The sequence below is a fragment of the Tyto alba genome, unplaced genomic scaffold (assembly GCF_018691265.1).
Source record: "Tyto alba isolate M040663 unplaced genomic scaffold, T.alba_DEE_v4.0 Super-Scaffold_45, whole genome shotgun sequence".
Classification (NCBI taxonomy): Eukaryota; Metazoa; Chordata; class Aves; order Strigiformes; family Tytonidae; genus Tyto; species Tyto alba.
In genome coordinates, this window is record NW_024881321.1 from 4,224,348 (window position 1) to 4,242,868 (window position 18,521).

The 18,521-nt window shown below is 41.5% G+C and overlaps 2 protein-coding genes across 2 annotated transcripts in view; both read right to left on the reverse strand.

Moving 5' to 3' along the window:
- Positions 1-3,632, reverse strand: part of COG3 (component of oligomeric golgi complex 3) — a 31,773-nt gene extending 28,141 nt beyond the window's left edge. The window contains exons 1-3 of the mRNA XM_042805987.1: positions 3,396-3,632; positions 1,176-1,322; positions 586-647 (exon numbers count right to left, since the gene is read on the reverse strand). Of these exons, the coding sequence (XP_042661921.1) occupies positions 586-647; positions 1,176-1,322; positions 3,396-3,557 (371 nt within the window). The 5' untranslated portion in view covers positions 3,558-3,632. The remainder of the gene's footprint in view (positions 1-585; positions 648-1,175; positions 1,323-3,395) is intronic.
- A 1,200-nt stretch (positions 3,633-4,832) lies between these two features.
- On the reverse strand, positions 4,833-17,921 carry SLC25A30 (solute carrier family 25 member 30). The gene is made up of 10 exons (XM_033006653.2): positions 17,680-17,921; positions 13,939-14,017; positions 12,357-12,504; positions 11,615-11,709; positions 11,251-11,336; positions 9,895-9,990; positions 8,875-8,999; positions 8,227-8,365; positions 7,189-7,269; positions 4,833-6,352 (listed from the first exon to the last, which is right to left on the reverse strand). Exons 2-10 carry the CDS (start codon positions 14,000-14,002, stop codon positions 6,314-6,316), a joined length of 873 nt encoding a protein of 290 aa, XP_032862544.1. The 5' UTR covers positions 14,003-14,017; positions 17,680-17,921; the 3' UTR covers positions 4,833-6,313.
- Positions 17,922-18,521: the final 600 nt, after the last annotated feature.

The following is an 18,521-nucleotide window of genomic DNA, read 5'->3' on the forward strand; positions in this document are numbered from 1 at the left end:
CAGCTGTACTTCAGACTCTTGAGGAGTAACTGTAGGAGCCAGTGGGAAAGCGTTTTTTCAAGCCTGACAGAAAAGTCAGTTCAACAAAAATAGATGAGAATGCCAAGTCCCAAAATCAGAGTTGAGCAAAGTGTCAAGGAATGCAGGGAATGCAGATACACAGCCCATAGTCACTGCTGAACCGAAGGGCAAGAGCAGAAACAAAGATCAGCCACACCTGCTTATGCAGTCTCACCCTCAGAGGATGCCTTTTCCATAGCAGTGGGCAGTTGAAAAAGGCACATGAAAGCTCTTAGATTGCCTTTGTCTACAGCCCTGTCCAGAAGCCAAAATTAATTTCAATCTGTCTTAATATACTGGGCGGTTCAGATGGAAATCTGAGTCCCTTTTAACTGCTCTGCCACAAGGGCAATCGCCTTCAGGATGGGAGTGGGGCATACTGCCTTAGAAAGCTTCAGCTGTTCCAACACATTCCTCCATTTCCCACCACCTGAATCTGAATGCATGCTAACGTTATATGGACAAGATTAAGTCCTTCAAGATTTAATTTGCTTATAGTGAAAGGAACTGAGAAAGAACACGTACCTATACTTGGCACCTTCATCTTGATCCATCTGTGTTTGTACCTGAGCAAACCAGGAGAAGAACTAGAAGAGAATTTATGGTGTGAATAATACAGATACCACATGCAGTCAATGAAAAAAAAAATATAGTCAGATTATGAAATGAAGATGAGCTTTTTTTAAAAACAGGTGTTTTAGAACTTAATTATTTATCAAGGAAACAAACTATAACTCCTCACAGTAGGTCCCAAGTGAAATACTCTATTCCTCCACTAAATTAAAATGGGAAAGACTGAATTTCACCTAGTTTTATTTGCACCAGAACAAGGCTGTCACATTAGAAAGGGGGGGAGGGCACAACATTCTTCTATATTGTGACACCACCGCCTTACTCTCACGTAAGACTCCACTCAAAATGGGAAAAGCATGTGTCACTTCAGAGCTAAGACTTTAACAAATCCCCCCACCCGCCCCCTGCAAGTTTCTTCATGCATCTTGAAAACGGCCCCAAAAACTTAACAAACCCACCAAAAGCTAGGCAAGAGACACGGAAACTCACAGAATTCTCTGAAGAAGATTACCGCAACTTGGAGGTTATTCAGCATCACTTACCTGCTGTGCTGTTTCAATTCTTTCATCCTCCATCCCCAGTATGGCAAATCCTTTCAAGAGGACATCCTCTGTGGATTCTGGCACTGCAGCCGTCAGCGTAACAGTTAGTGACTGGGATGTCAGGCTGCACAAATCTTCAATTGGAAGCTGCTCACAAAAATCCACAAACTTTAGTTAGAGAATTTACTAAGAATCAGTATATTCAGTTCAACTACATTAACACAGTCCAAAGCACAGACTTGAGAAAATTACAAGTATCTACTTTTGAAGAAACAAATGCAATGGAGATTTTATCAATACAGCAATACACCAACAACTACCATGCCTATATATTCAGAAACACCTAACAATTGTTTTTTGAAGTCAGAAAATATTACACATCATTTTATACAAGTACACGTTTGTGCAAGAAGATAAACTGAATGTACATGTACCTGGCATACTGATGAGCTATAATTTAATTTCCAATTTAACTGGTTCTATACCCAGAGAGGTGCGCTAGAAAAGTATCTGAGAACATTAGAATTCAGAACGCAGGCAAAGAAGCAAAAATAAATGCCACTGTTGTTCCTCTATGTGGCAACGCCATCACACAGGAATTATCAGATTATTTTGCCAGGCATTCAGAGAAAATTCAAGACTTAACACTGCCAGAATTTATTCAGGAAATAGTGTTTCAACTGCTTTTTAGTGAAGAAGTCAAGCTAAAAAGAAAAGCTTTTTCAGAAGACAAGGAATAGCTCTGCTGACTGGGAATTATTGGCAGCAATGACTTTTTAAGCAAGAAAGATATGGAAAAGGTAACTTGAGAGAAACTGAATTCAAGTATGATTGGAGACTATTAATTAGCTTATCTGGAAGAAATTAATTCAAGAAAAAATATCATTAAACACAATTACCCTTTTAAATTCACTTTACAAATAAAGTATGTTTTCTATTGATGAGAACGTCGGTAATATAAAAACAGAAAATGCTACTTAAATACAAATTGGTATCTCTCTAGAACATTATCCGGTTAGTAAAATATTCATTGCCTAGTAATTCTACTAATAGTATAATAGAAAGAACAATCAGGATTTCAACTATCTGACAACAGACTGATTGACCTACCTTGTTCAACTTCCATCTGTCTCTCCTGCCCGCCCCTCAAAACAGGCAGGACCCTAGCTGGGGAGCTCAGGTTTCTCTCGTGACGAGGAAAAGCCGAGTAAATCAGCACCTGCTTTTTCAGAACAACCGAGACACCACTGTCCCAACCTGCTTCAGGAGCCAAGACCAGCTGAACCACGCAGTGTCTTGGCATCCCTGCTGTCCTAACCGGCAAATACGGCACCTGCCTTGTGGCAAAGCTGGTTTAGAGCCTTAAGAACATCCTCTGATAGCAGCACATCCTCCTACAGCCATTTTGCATGCCTGCCAATATTTACTTCAGTGCAGTTGCATACGGCTTACGCAGAAAAGAAACCAGGAAGCATGAGATGAAACAGGTGCATTTCAGGAAGGAATTGCTTTACTCCCCCTCCCCTTTTTTATTTTGACCTTTCAGACACTTGCCGAGAGCCAACTTTGTTGATTTTACGGCACTGTATCTTGTGCTACAATCCTGTTCAAATACAACACCTCTCACGAAAAGTGCAGTTAAGGAATGCAAACATTCCGCTCCCCTTCCCTTTGTAGACAACGGAGCATTTGTATATAATCACATCAGAAACTGGTATTTAATAACCAAGTGGGAGATCACGTCTTCCACAGTAATGACAATTTTTTATCCCATGTTCCTGGCTTTACACGGCTCGTTGAATCATCTGTAAATCGTACCAGGCAACAACCTCGGTGCCGGCAGCTATGCGTTTGATCAGGACCAAGTTAAGAGGACCAAATCCACGCAACTCCGCGACTGAGGCTCTCGATTTCAGGAGAGCGAACTCGGATGGCCTGAGGGAAGTAGTTAGGGCAGGCAGAGAAAGCCCCGTGGATTTTAAGGGGAAAGCTGCCACCGCTGCCAGGGCGGGCGGGCAGCTTCGCGGCCGGAGGCGGCTCGGGAAAGCGGCGGTGTCGGGGCCCCTCCGGCCTGAAACCGCTGCCGAGCCCCGCAAAACACGGCGGGGGGAAGCGGCGGCCCCGCAGGGCCCAGGCGGCGGGGCCGGGCCGGGCCGGGCCGCCACCTCCGCCCGCCTGACGACGTGGCACCGCGGCGCTTCCCTCCCTCCTTCGCCTCACCTCGGGCGGCACCGGCAGGTTCTCGGCCGCCGCCTTCAGCTCCAGCACCGAGTCCGTCTGGCGGTCGCTGAGCGGCGCGGCGGGCTGCGGGCGGCGGTCCCACAGGCTCAGGCGGTCCCGCGCGTCCCTGCCCGCCGGCTCGGCGGGCGGCGGCTCCGCCATGCTGGCAGCGGGAAGCGGGCCGGGGCGGAACGCCGGGAAGCTCGGCGGTGCTTCCGGGAAGGGGAGGAAGGAAAGGCACGGCGCGCTCCACGACGCGTCGCGTGGCAGCGACGTCATGGGTGGGGGAGAAGTACGTCAGCGTGGCTGGTCTTGGGTGGCGCCCCCTAGCGGCGGGGAGGAGCGATGGATGCCGAGCCCGGCAGCCATCTTTCCCGGGGAGGGAAGGCGGCAGGACAACCCGCTGCCGTCAGAGCTTCCCTGACTCTGACGTCACACCCCTGCGTGCCCCTCCTCATCTCTGACGTGCGCTCTGGCGCTCGCCCAGCCCTGAGGCAGGCTGCCATCGCTCCTCGTCCTACGGGTTTGCGCTAGGGGCTCTCTCCCTCAAGGGTCAGGAGAGCGCTGAGGCAGCCCGCCATTTTGGCAGCGTACACATCCAGCCCACCCGCCTTGCTCCTGAGCTGGTTTTCATTTTTCCTGCAGCATGGCCTGTTAGCCAGAGCTGCTTTTTAGGCCATGCCTCAGAGATGGGCTGCAGCATTCATTCTTCACTCCATTATCTTTGGTTTGCTGTTGGTTTTTGTGAACTTTTATCATTAGACTTGAAACCAAATCCTAACTAAGGTATGTCTGAATTCAAGAGCTTGAAAATTGCTTGAGGTACTCAGTGCAGCAGTCACCTTCTGCTGAGATCCTGAACTCCCATTTAATTACTGAGGCCCTCTGTGCTTAGCAGATTTTACAGCCCATTCTGTCCATCTGTCCCTCCCCAGCTTCCCCACAGAGTAACCGGTGGAGTGCGCTCCCACCCTGTCACTCCAAACCTGCAGGTTCCTCGTCTCAGAGCTGCATCTGCCAGACTTGTGCTACCACGCGTGACCTCCAGAAATCCACTCTGGTTACAAGTGTAATAAATGTATTTCACTGCTACACAAAACTACACGGATTGATCTGTTCTGGACCAAGTGTTTTCATAATAGAGTAGGAAATGGCCTTGCAGTTTAAAATACACCAAAGAACAGTGAAAACATGTTGTTAATGCGTGCTATTCTGCCAGTAAGTTACAGGAACATGAGCTTTTAACTACATCAACTTTAGTCTGCCTTGGCTAAATAACCAATAACATCACACAGTTTAATGCCAGCAACAGCTTTCCTTTGTTAAATCACCTGGAAATATTTGAAAACCCACTCCCACCCCCATTTGAAACTTAGAAAATTAAAGCAGTTCAGAGCCATTACATAATGATTTAAAAACTTTTAATAAGCTTGAAAATGTAAAACATACTTAGTTTACAAAAATATTTACAAATATTTCTACTAAAGCATAGAAACAGCTGTAAGGAAAAACATTGCATAAAAGGCACAATGTTTTTCCTATGTATATGGGAAAGAAAGTGCTTCGTGCATTTAAAAATCCATTTGTGAATTCAAAATCAGTAATTTTAAGTGATTATAGTAATTTTGAAATCACGATGAAACGTCTTTAAGTGGAATGTACAATTAACCAAAAATGTTTGAGATTAACACAATGCCACAAAAACGCAAAGCTATGCATCCTGCTTTGCTACCCTCTGTGAACACAGAAGACCACCGTACGACCTGCAACTCTCACATTTCCTCTCCTGGAATTCCACAGCAACATTTGTCAGAACCTTGACGTAACTGTTTAGTTAATGGCCCTGAAGTTTTGATAAAGCATTACCTTTTGGCTTAAATGTGTAAGGAAGCTGTGGTGGATTTCTACATAAAGTGCTTACTTGCATGTAATAGCAACCTGGGCCTATTTGCTGTATGAAAGCGCTCAGTAGTTCTGGGCTTGAGTGTCTTTTTAAAGAAGGAAAGCAGTCTTTATAGTAGGCTTACCTTTGGAGGTGTTTGGTTCTTTTCACACAGGCACCTACATGACAGCCTGAACTGCTCAGCATAAAAGTCACATCTTTCAGATGATACATAACAGCCAGTAACCCTTACAAGCAGTTCTTCCCAACAACAGAAGCAGGATGGCAAGTTTCTCTGCAAGATAGGCAGATGAGTATGGACTTGTTTGAACTTCAGTCCTACTTGCAATTTACATATGAATATGTTGAAGAATCACACTGAAAACTGGGGAAAAAAAGCTTTCCTCCAGCTATGCAGAACCGAGAACTGTAGTAACCACACTTCAAATGAGGCTGGGTAATTCCCAGCAAATTATGCAGACATCTAAGGACCTGGAACACTGAAAAGCTTTAAAACCAGAAGATTTTTGTATTGCAGCAGGTATTTTGCTGAACTGAAAGCCTGCAAAGATGCCTTGTGACACTTCCAGTTAATTAGAAACTATAAACTATTACAGTCAAATTCTGAAAACAGGAAACACCCAGCTCCTTGGTACTACTTATCTTCCTTTACAGAAAGGTTGTTCTTTGCCTCTTACACCTATAAACACTGTGCATCTGAGTCTCAACAGCATCAAGTTGCATTGCACCTCTTCACATTCAAGAACACTTAAAACAGTTGACAGAAGGTATTCCGCCATGTTTGATTCAGTCTAGAAAACAGGGCAGATCGTCCACGGAATCACGTGAGCAAGCCATCACTACAGGAGCCTGTTTGCCTTGAAATCACTTCCAGGTTGTTCTCATGCACAACAGTCTTGTCATGCCCTCCTCCTCTGGCCGGCATCTCAGACAAAGACCAGGTACCCAGGAAAATTTACAAGTTGCTCTAAACTCAAACAGTACGTGAACAGAATTCAGTATACAGTTCAGCATGTCAGTCTAGTTTCTTCAGCTGTTCGTATGTAAGAAAGAACTGGAACAGTTGATTAAGGAAAACTTTTCTGTTAATGCAGTGTAAAATGGTCACTTCATTACTAAAAGCCAGCAACATTTGTGTGAAACTTTGCTCTTCTCAGTTCCCTCCTATGTAATGGTACCAGTTGACCATTTTTGTTATGTGGAACAATAAAACTCGCTTCAGGGCACACCTGTATATCAGAAGCTTTAAGGCTGATGATGCCAACTGCTTTCTCATCCCTGTTCCTCAGGATCTTAAACACAAGACTGAGGAGGCAGGAGAGTACTATGAAAGCTCTTAGAGATCTTACTTAGCTTTGATAAGCTAAAGTAGGTTTGCTTATGGTAAAAAAACAAAAAAAAAAAAAAACAAACAAAAAAAACACCACCACCACCACAAAAAAACCCAACACATTACTACCAACCTACTTCCCAGGGTTTCAATCAGCTGGCTCTTGAAACCCAAATGAAGTTGTGTGAGACTAAGATAAATACAAAAAGATTTCATAGCTAACTGCCAACAGGTTCCCCAGTTCGAGAAATAACCCCCATTTCTAACTCATCTGGTCGGTTTTAAATAAAAAACTGGGCTCCGAACTAAGGAAATGGACAAGTATGAACTTGGAAAAACAGAAAAGTGTTTTATAAGATTACATTCTAATATCACTCTGTGAATCACAAATTCAAATCTGACCAGCAGCATTTGACTAAGAAAATGGTCAACTACACAATGTTCCATTCATAAAAAGGGAATATTTGTGCTGACATGACACTTTCCACAGAGCACTCCATGAGACTTATGTCAAGACTTGCTGTTGTATGGCTAGCTTTGCACACCTTGGAAAAGGATACAATGATATTCCAAGGACCAAGTCTTAACCAGTTTGGCCAAAACCCTTTATATAGAGCAAAAAAGCCTTCATTCTTCCATGTCTGGAATAAAACACATCAAGAACACACTTATGTAAGTCTTCATTAGTAAGAAATCTCAATAGCATCTCAGCTAACAAGATTTTATACTACTGAAAGGGATTAGTTTAAAGCTTTAATCTTGATTTAAATACATTGTGTGATGGGACAAGGAAACATTTCACTAGATAAAGCCAAGATTAGTAATGCCTGCAGCATTATCTGGCAGGTAAAGACGCAGTCCATGTTATTTAGTACCCAACCAAATTGCATTCCTGGACTTGTTTTTTCAAAAGCCTTGCAGAGAGCTGCATGTAAATCTGCAGCTCATGTTAGGCACCCCCCTTAAAATTTTTCATTTTGCTTTATGGACTTCACAAAATTGTACTGGACAGTGTGACTTGGACTGTTACACAGACTGGACTGTTCAGTCAACAGTTTGGACAGCAACCGCTTCCTATCCACTCTTCTCCATGTAAAAGGCCATCATGCTCCCACCTCATACCCAGTTTAGGGATTGAAGAATCCAAGCCAAAATAATCAAAATCAGAGACTGACATTGTCTTTGGCTGTAGTAGGCTCTCCATTATGCAGTAAGAAACAGAGAAAACCATCTACCCACAGATGTTCTTTAAGAACTGACCCATGAAATAATCATTTCCTACTGATATCCTAACATCGTATAAAGTTAAGTAAGAGACAGTGCTGCTGAGAGACTTCATCTACTCATCCAAGTACCAAAAGGAAGCAAAAAGTGCCTGCAGTACATAATAACTTTCTCCCTGCCCTTCTGTCAAGACAGGAGATCATTTTCACACCAAGTGCATTACTGGCATTACAGTCCCTTTGAGCATAAGGGCAAAAAGCATATCCAAGTTACTTGAATTAATTTATAGAGAAACTGAACAATTTAAAGTTCTACACCAAAATCATTGCTTGATTGCTCCAGTTTCTACTTATCTGGATATGTGAACTACTTACTTGTAACAAGCAATCCAAAGTACCCTTGTAGTTTGAGTGTCCTCCATGCTGTTGGCTTCTCTGATTCATCATGCGTGTTCTTACAACATCAACTGGGTTGGAGGCAAGAGCTCCAGCTAACCCACAAGTAAAACTTGAGCTAATAAAATAAAGGTTTAAAGAAATTTGACATACCACATTTAAAGATCCACAAGAATTCCCCCTCCTCAGAAAACATGTAATGATGAGTGCTTGATGCTTTTAGTTACAAATCACATCAGCTAATAGACATGAAAAATTATTTACTATAAAGCATAATTTTGAAGATTTGACATACAGCCTTTGTATTCAGTTTCTGTATTCTTGAACAGATGTTTAGCAAATATTTGATTGGAACTTTCCTCTAACCTCAATTTGCAAAGCTGAATGAATCAAACCATCCACAAAACAGAATTCCATATTCAAAAGGAATTTAAATCTAAATCCTAAATAAAATCAGCTTCCATGATGCTATGTGCTACCATTTGAGATGCTATTGCATTAAAAATTATAAATACATCAGAAATATTTTTACATCTAGACTGATAACAGAAAAATCAAAAGATTCATCCCCCATAGTGAAAAGTAACCAATTATAAGCTATGCAAACAGTTAGTTATACAAACTTACAGGAAGTGAGTATATACTGTATCTCCCATAAATCCAGACATAATTATGTGCTTCTTGGTAAGGTCATACACTGGCAGTTCCACTCCAACAACAATAGCAGCTCTCTGTGCTGTCAGTGATACTCCCTGTCAAAAGAACTTTAAATTTCAACTGTACCCTTTAATTTTCATGCACCATCAGAAAAGCCTAGCTTTTATAATACAAAGCAACACACCACAAATGCGTTAAGAACATTTTGAATTCAAATAAGGCTAATTACTACATATCTTAGATGTCTGTGCTCCAAAAATTCAAATTAATAGATAAATCACTTTTCCATGCTGAATAGCAATTTCTGTTCCTTAATGCTACTCCATCTTTGCTTAACATCCAAATTCTTACATCAGTCAGCTAAGACCTCAACAACCAGGTGATACTGGCTCCCCTCACTGCTAACTAAAAAACTGACAAAGTTAGGAAGATGAACAGAAAAATGGAGATCAAGAAACTTTGCAGAGAAAAGCACGGTAATAGAAAGACATTTCTATTTTCCAGCTGTTTCAGAACAGTTGTCCGTTCTTGGTCTTCAGCTGTTACAAAATCACTGATTGTAACTGGCATAAGAGACAACCTACAAGACTGAGTACAAGAATTCCTGAGCTAGAGGAGATGTTCATTAGTACCTTTACATACAAATGTGCTCTAGCATACATTTTAAAAAGAGCAGAGCGTACAGACTGTGAGATGTCTTGCAAAGGGTTGTTGAACTGGTCATGGAGCTAGTCACCCTAATTTAAGCCTCCATTTGTCTCCCTTTTTAAAAAAAAAAAAAGTGGCTAATCCTTGAATACAAGACTGGCAGTAACCCTTCAGCAAAATGCACAGACACACCAGCAGTGAAGTAGTCATGACAAACTACATCCATACATGCTAACTACTGACTCCTCCATATTTTGGCTGAGAATACTATAGAACTGTGTGAAATTCAGTTGAGCAAGAAAGCGTACTTAAAAGTATAGGACATAGTTCAAAACCACTTGCCTTCCATAATCCTTTAGCACCTTCCTTTTGGTAGATCTGTATGAAGTTGCCCATCATTCCTCCTTGAATCACGCTACCTTGGGCTTGCATTCTGATCTGAGATTCATTTGAAGGTAAAATTAGAAAATAATTTTCAAACACACGACCAGTAACCATTTAATAGTCTTATTAATGTTAAGTTGCAATCTGTTATTAAGTAGTAAAGTCAACTTCTCTCTGAATACAGATCAACAGCTGACATTATCATAACCATGATGCAATGTTTTGAAGTGCCTTAACTATCCAAATGCAGCTGCTAATTTTGAACGAGTACGTGGTGTAGTTCTTAACTGCGTTAAGTCACTTCTATTTCTGTACTTGCACACTACTCCATTTAGATTAGACTGACAGATGGGTTCTGCAGGATGTCCTTTACAGTGTTTTTACAGGAACATGTTAAAATTAAAGGTTAAAAAGATTAAGGGTTCAGATAGTGAGAACCATGGTCTTGTGGATTTCTACGAATGTCCTTGGGAACCTGCCATGGTAACTACCAAATACAAGTTTGGTGACAAGCAAGTTGGTACATGGACATAATTTTGGAAAATAACTAAATCGAAGCCACACTTGAAATAGAAGCTTATGTTTGAAATGCCTCTACATAGTCACACTAGCCCTATGAAGAATTAAGTTTTAAGTAGTTTTAAAAAAATGGAAAGAGTTTTCTTGAATTTTTCATTAGGGGCAGCCATGTAAATCACATGCTACACTTTTCTAAGTTAAATACTATCAACTCTAAGGAACCAGAAAAGAGGTCACTGACTAGCACTAAGCTAACAGTTTCTTAGAGGTGATTGTTTCACCAACTCACTTTAAATGACTGATGCTGGAACACTATTTCCATGGGATACTGGATTGCAAAGCCTCTCTAAAGGATTAAAGAATCATACAGTACAAGTAGCACTCACTGAAACTCTTGCTTCTGAATTGATCTTCACCTATTTTTGGCTCTAGAAATGTTCTAGTATAAGTGTTACCCAGAAGTATAGATGAAATTTGCAGTGTGGCTTCCACTCAAACACTATAGCATGAAAGTTAAAGAGTCATCTTAAATTATTCTCTCCCCACTCCCGGAAGAAGACACATGGATCCAACTACCTCCCCCCAGCCATCAGTTTCCTGTTACATACTTCCAAATAATTAGCATGGACCATAAGGAGGCTTCAAGAATTCAGGATGTCACTGATTTTTAAAAGCTGAGCAGGGAATAAATAGGGTTACAAACCAACAAATTCTATATTAATCAGGAGATTCTGCATTTCCTCAAGGAGGGGACAAAAACTAAGGACAAACAAACTCTACATAACACATAATTACCTTTAAGACATCTGTAGGGTTGGCAATAGACGATGAGATTACTCCCGAAAGAATGCCACATAGAACATTTATCATCAGGGTTTCATCTGTTCCATAAACAAAGAAAAATAATTAAGCTTTGTAAATCTGCAGCTAAAGATGCATGAGGGCAGGCTGATGCCACCCCTCCTTTAACCAGAGAGAGTGCCAACTACAGAAGCCTTAAACCGCTTTGACAAGTCTTCCTTGCTGACTCATTGTGCTGTAATTGGTACAAGGAATGTCTTCTCAGTAGAGTTGTTCAAACCGCTACAGTAAGATACCAAATGGAAACAACCAACTTCAAGCTAAACAGTCCTCAATTAAATTGAAAAAACCTACTCACCCTCTGGATGCTCAACAAACATTCTTTTTAAGCTCTGGTAAGTGCCTATTTTTATAGTTCCGTATGAAGCTTGACGTAACATTGCTGGTGCAATCCTGTAAAAATAGGCAGTGATAGTATTTATGATCAGAATTACAAAAGACTGATTAGCAAATACTTTTTAGAACAGGACAGACTGAACACAAGATATCTATCAGAGAAAGGTTTGTTCATTTACATCATCAATTTAAGCTCACTGTAGGCAAAACAAGGTCTTGCATGTTTGTTTTGTTTTTTTTGTTTGTTTGTTTTTAACTAAAGCCTGCAAGAACATGAATAAACTGTAGAAGTATTACTATTAGAGCATGCCTCAACTTGTGATCTGTAAAATAACTGGCAAGCCTGTCTGAAATGTAATCTGCAGATTACATCTTTCCCCACGCATCCTGCATGTTTTAAAGAAAAGCATGCCTACTTACACACAAAAGTTAATTCAATTTTTCTTATAACTGAGAAATGGAACAGCAACAGCAGCACTGTATAAAATAACTTTATGCTTAGTCTTTTCTTTGTGAGTATTTTTTTAAAACATTAAATGCTATTGCAGAGTGCAAGTATTGAAGAAATCTAAGCTTGGGCTTTCAACTTCCAGATCAACTGAAGCTAACCAAATACCTTGTAAATATGAAACTCAAGAATTCACACATTATGGACTTATCAATACACTGTTCATAAACCATTACTGCAAGTCAGTTAATTTTACCCAGAGTATAAAGCTTTCAATCCTTCTTCTCTGCATATTCTAACTAGTGCATGCATCATTCCACGGTAGCGGATCTCTTTATATTTGGCATCATTAACTTGACCTTGAACCTGCAGACGTGTTTTGGTCAGATCAATGGGGAAAGTACCTTAAAGAAAAATCAGAGAGAAAATTAATCAAGTACTTACCTAACCAAATACAACAAAGAACATGATATAAGAAAAAGCAGCCTTTGGTATATACTAAAATATATAAAAATACTCCCAGGGGAAGAAAAGTCTCTCTTACCAAGACTTTCTTTTAAACAAGTGGTTTGTTTTATGTCACCTTGTCTCTTCTAAAAGCTTGTCAGAGGCCCTACTTACTTTCTACTTTTACATTTTGCATTCACTATGTTTTCAGGCAACATGGTGTTGCCTGGTTGTAAACAGCCACACTGAAGAGTACTCTGCAATCACAGTCAAGTACAGACTTTGCGTACGTATTCTACCAATATCTTTGAAAAGCATTTAATTGAAGGCAAAGAAATAAATTCCATAGGACAAGCTATACAGATTCTAGTCTAGAATCTAAAATAGCAATATCAGTAGTACCTGTTTATGCTACTGCTTTCCTGTAGCCTACTGCTATGTCAAGTTCATACTCCCCATCCTCCCTCTATGAAGGGTTTGGAAAGCATATTCCTCCAGAGCTTCCCTTTAGGAAACAGACCACCTCAACATTTAATACTCATCTAAACACTAAAAGGAATCAGAATTAACTACATCTGTTCTAATGAGGCTTCCCAGACAAGCAAGGCTTTTATGAATTGCTTGTCTTCCTCACAAGGCTTTTGGCATTATAGGCCACGTTCAGTCAAATAAGCAATGTTTCAAACTGAAGTCTGAACAAGACTCGCAAGAGAAGGTAGAAAAGGAAAACTAAAGAGTAGTTGTAAGTGTAATTTTATACTACATCTACTTTATTAGACAGACTTCACGTGCAAGCCAAACACATCAGGCTATGTTCTGCTACTATGAAAACACAGACTTCCTTTATTTTCATGTACATGCAATTCAGGTAAGACTTTAAAAGGGTATTTTAGGTTTGTCTTTAGACTAGGCACTAGAACATCAGATGCACTGGCTCACTCTAGTAATTATTCTGTGTTGGACACTAACTGAATTTAAGTGTTCAAATCTAATCAGCCACTCATATTCAAGAAAAAATAAATTTAAATTGCAACATAACTACTCAGAAAAGCTAAGAGAAAAACATAAGAAGTTAAAGAGTTTGCCTACTCTGGCAAACGAAAAGCTGTGTGTACTTATGACCACTGTCTAGGAACAGATCAACAAGTAACAGAATCCAAAGGCAAAGTCTGTATAAGAACAAGACTCACATGGGACATGAGTTTACAGACAGGAGTGTTCTGACACTGTAACAAAGTTCTGAGCAACTCCTCAGTCAGCATTAAAGAAAAAACACCTATGCTGTAGACCTCCTTATACTATTGTGTCACTGATAGCATGGAACCAAGCTTGTTTTAATAGGGACTATCTGAGCAAAGGAAAACATGTAAACAGTTAAAGGAAAAGCTTACCACATTCTGCGGTGATTGATGCTAAACCTCCATAAATAAAGGGCTTCCAGTTTAGCGCTGACATTATCAATTCTTCTTTCTGTGAAATAAGACAATGATTTAATGCTTCTATAAGTACATCTCTTATATAAATAAGTATGTTAACATTTAAGAAAACTTTGTGCCTTGTCCATTTAAGATAGACCTTCTAAACATACTAAGGGTAAAAACATTTACTATCTTCAACAATCAGAAGAAAGTCAGTAATACTGCACAAAGGCATCTGGGTTCAAATCAATGTCTCTACTATGTATTTGGGCCACCACTACCCTCACCATGAAAGGTTAAAGTAGTTTATCTCCCAGGCATGGTCCTAAGGAACACTGCAGTGAATAACCTCCAATGTCTCTTACCAAACTGAATTAGCTTGACTATCTCCTGCAATCAAACAGAACCTTAAGACTGTCATTACTGAATTTGTCCCCTTTTTTCCTCATATCAACATGAACATGAGCCAGTACACTTGGACAGAAAATAAAGGCACATACAACATTCTGCCTCCATTAAGGCCTATTTCTGCCACCAGTGTTCACAATATTCATTCTTGTATATGTTGTAATAAAAATATAAAAATAGTGCAATCAGGTGCATAAGGCCTTTTACAGTAAAAAAGGCTGCTCTGAAAAGTCAACTGAGTGAATTTGACAAGTTAACCACAAATCATAATCAACGATGACATATACTTTGCAAAATGCTGAAGTAATCCAGTTATTTTAGAGATAAGAACTGCAAAACCAGACTATTCCTGCCCATACAAGATTGCCCTTCCCAAAACCAGGTAGGTGTCTCCACTGCTTCTTTCCTCTACTTCATAATATAAATACCTTCCATTCCCCATTTTCTACAATATCCTGCTAAACAATGGATATTACAGTTACTTTTTTGCCAATTAATTTTGTGCAATAACTGTACTTTTTTTGAAACTATTTCCTTTGACACTTCCATTCTCTGTTACTTTGTTTATTCACCTGTACACTTCAGATGGAAAATTACAGAAGACAGTGCCAAGTTTTGTGATAAGATGAACCTTCTTTGGTCACTTCCTCTAGAAGTGCCAATAATCCAGTGTCCAAATTAAGTTAATAGAAGTTGCAGACACTGAGCATGCCTGAAGAGTTACTGCAACCCTCGTTTTCCTTTTGTCATCTTTACTTCACAAGGAGCTAGCTGGGACTTCAGTCTTCTGACACTCAACACAAAAAAAACCCAAACATAGAAGCTCAAAGCACACAATTTCAAATACTCAACAACCCAGACCACAGAAATCCATCTTATTCTTTAGGCCATTGCTGAAAACACCACTAATGTAAAAAAAAAAAAAAGAGGCAAGTAAGGGCATCCACTATATTGGCAAAAAGAGTGCAGTACAAAGATAGGAGCCATGGCCATAGATTACTCCAGCTTTTCTGTATGAAAGCAGCAGAGCGACAGGGGTGTGACACCGTGCCAGACACAGACTGCTTCCAGCTCCAAGTCCCTCATATTCCTGTCCTGCCACAATTAATGGCAGATCATTTAATTAATGGAGACAAAGCTAAACTCAGGTTCCCCACTATCAGCCACACACGATGTTTGTTTTTGAGAAACTTGTCAAAATTGAAGATACAGTTAACTTTTCCCCCTCAACAGATTAAAACAAATTTTCATCTATCACAAGTATAATGCTGAAAAAACTAAAATGTAACTGTGCTTTGTTTGGTTTGTATTTCACTCTGCCTAGGCAATGAAGGCTACTCAGTTTTTCTATGTAATTCTGGGGCACTGACACAATGTAGAAGTATGCAAGCACAGCCAAATAAAATTTTCAATTTGTACACCGATTTACCAATATTAGCTGAAGTTTTTATATATGTACAAGATACCCTAATGCAGAAATTTTATAGCACACTCCCTTTGACATATCCCAAGGTGAAGGCCTTACATAGCACTGGCAAGGTTTGTACCTCTGAAAGGCCCACTGGTCTCCCCTCCTGCTATTTAGGCTAAACTAACCATCTGAGTCTTTCCACTTATTTCTGCCTTGCTTTCTTCCTCCTAGCTTTCCATAGTTGCAGGAAGAAATTAAAGCAGAGTGGCAGATCTAATCCCCTCTCAAAAAAAATCCAAAAAATACACTAGCAAGCAACTTCACCCTTTCACTTCAGCCGTCTCACTTTCCAAATTGTTTTTCTTCTTACTCAGTTTTTCCCTACACTGATAAAAACATTAAGCATGTCCTTCGAAGAATTCCTTTAGCAATTGGCAATTAAATTGGCAAACTACTTAAAAACTGAGTCCAGCCCTCATTATAGAATAAATCAAGGTCTCCAATTTTACTAGAAAGAAATTGTCCTTACCAAATATACACCATTTTTTCCTGAAGATGAACAAGAGGACAGAGGTGATACTACCACTAAAGGACAGTAGGCTAGGTTAATACAGCAATTCATCCACACACTCTTTGCAAAAGTCAGAAGCCAGTGTGATTACTTTTAATTGGCAGTGTGACTGAAATAAAATCAAAAGCCCAAGTTCCATAAAAGAATGCGTCACTTAAATACTTATTTCCTTGTTAGAAAACAGACTTTAAAAGTCACATAGAATCACAAAACAGTTTGGGTTGGAAGGGACCTTACAGACCATCTAGTTCCAACCCCCCTGCCCCGGGCAGGGCCCCCTTCCCCCAGCCCAGGGGGCTCCCAGCCCCGTCCAACCTGGCCTTGAACCCTTCCAGGGAGGGGGCAGCCACAGCTGCTCTGGGCACCCTGGGCCAGTGCCTCACCCCCCGCACAGGGAAGGATTTCTTCCTTGTAGCTAACCTAAATCTACCCTCTTTCAGTTTAAGCCTTTACTCCTTGTCCTGTCACTATACTTTCTGATAAAGAGTCCCTCTCCATCTTCCCTGGAGCCCCCTTTAAGCACTGGAAGATCACCATAAGGTCTCCCCCGAGCCTTCTCTTCTCCAGGCTGAACCCCCCCAACTCTCTCAGCCTGGCCTCACAGGGAAGGTGCTCCAGCACCCTCATCACCTTCATGGCCTCTTCTATCAATTTTTGTATTGGTTAACAATATTGCTAGTAAAGTAGGCACACGGTATACTCCAGTTTACAGTAGGTCTAGCTGTTAAAAATGGTTTTGACCCTTGATTGTCACAGAAGGCTTATGCTAAATGAGTGACTAGTTCTAAAAAGTTATTCCTTGTAATATAAGCATGCACGTATAAGACGGTTATCCAAGCAATACTTTTAACTGCATGGATTGCACTGCAGACACACTGCTAAGACTTTGTATTCAAGCAGCGAAGCATCACCAAAAAGAAACTTAAAAATCAAGGCTAAAGCTAGCAACCATCGTGGCAAGTTCTTGTAAAATAATAGTAGTCTTTGGGAAGCCAGTGAAAGCCCCACCCTCCGCAACTAAAGGGATTCCCTGCAGCACACCCCCCCCCCCCCCCAAGCAGCACTGCAAGCCTATTTAAACACCTGGAGCAAGGACACGGTAACACCCGTTAAGAGGTAAAGGGAGGCAACAACGACTGCACCGACCAACTTTTCAGCGACAAAACGAAGCTCGTCGCCCTTGAGTTGAGCATCAGAAGGAAGATTAAAAAAAAAACACACCACAAAAAAAACAACTAAGAGAAGAAAACAGCATGTCCCTGCTCGGGGGTCCCCCGCCCTCCTCAGAGATCGCAGTCGGTGAAACACACCGAGAAATACCTACACGCGGCGGGCGAGACGAAAGATGACCCCGCTGCGACCTGAGGGACCAGGAGTTACCGCTGCTGCCGCCCCACTCACCGCCGCGTCCCGCCGCCGCCCCGCCCGTTATAAAGCGCGGCCCGGCCGCGCTGCCCTCAGCCGGGGCGGCCGTTGGGGAAGGCGGGGCCTCGGCCCGCCCCGCCCCGCCCCGCCCCGCCGTTGCTGGGCGGGAGGTGGCGGGGGGAAGGCGGGCTCGCCTGAGGGGATCGCTCTGTCTCTGTGTGTGTGTGGGGAGGGGCTGGATTTAAAGGCCCCGCGGAGCCGCGGCCCTGAGGGGAGGTTTGGTTTGAGGGGGACGCCGAGCAGCCGGCCTGTCATGAACTGGGGAAAAAAAATGAACTGCCCTGTCCTTCCAGTCAGAGGCTCTCCCCGCCGCTGGCCTTGCGAGGCTTCTGGCTGGCGGGGCAGGGTGGTATTTTTCCATTAGCAGTCCCTCCCCAGGAGGCTGGAACAGGTCTGTCAGGTATTTCAGTGCTCCTCGGTTAATGAACAGGTCACCCCTCAAGGTTTCTCCTCATCATTAACTATAACGACGTTAATTTTGTCCCTTGGTTTACAGTTGCATGGCCACCTGTGCTGCCCAGCGACACGGCACCAGTATCTGGGTTAAGCTTCCTTAAATCGGTACAGGAGCCTTTGGTATCTGCTCTGTGGAGGAACAGAAAGAGGCAGTGTGAATTTAAATAGCTATTTTGCTCTTCAGAATACCCCGTTGAATATTTTTGACAAAACAGTTCCATGGGTTATTTATTTTTTATTATTATTACGCAGCTTTTGCGATTCTAACGATGTTTCTTTGCACTA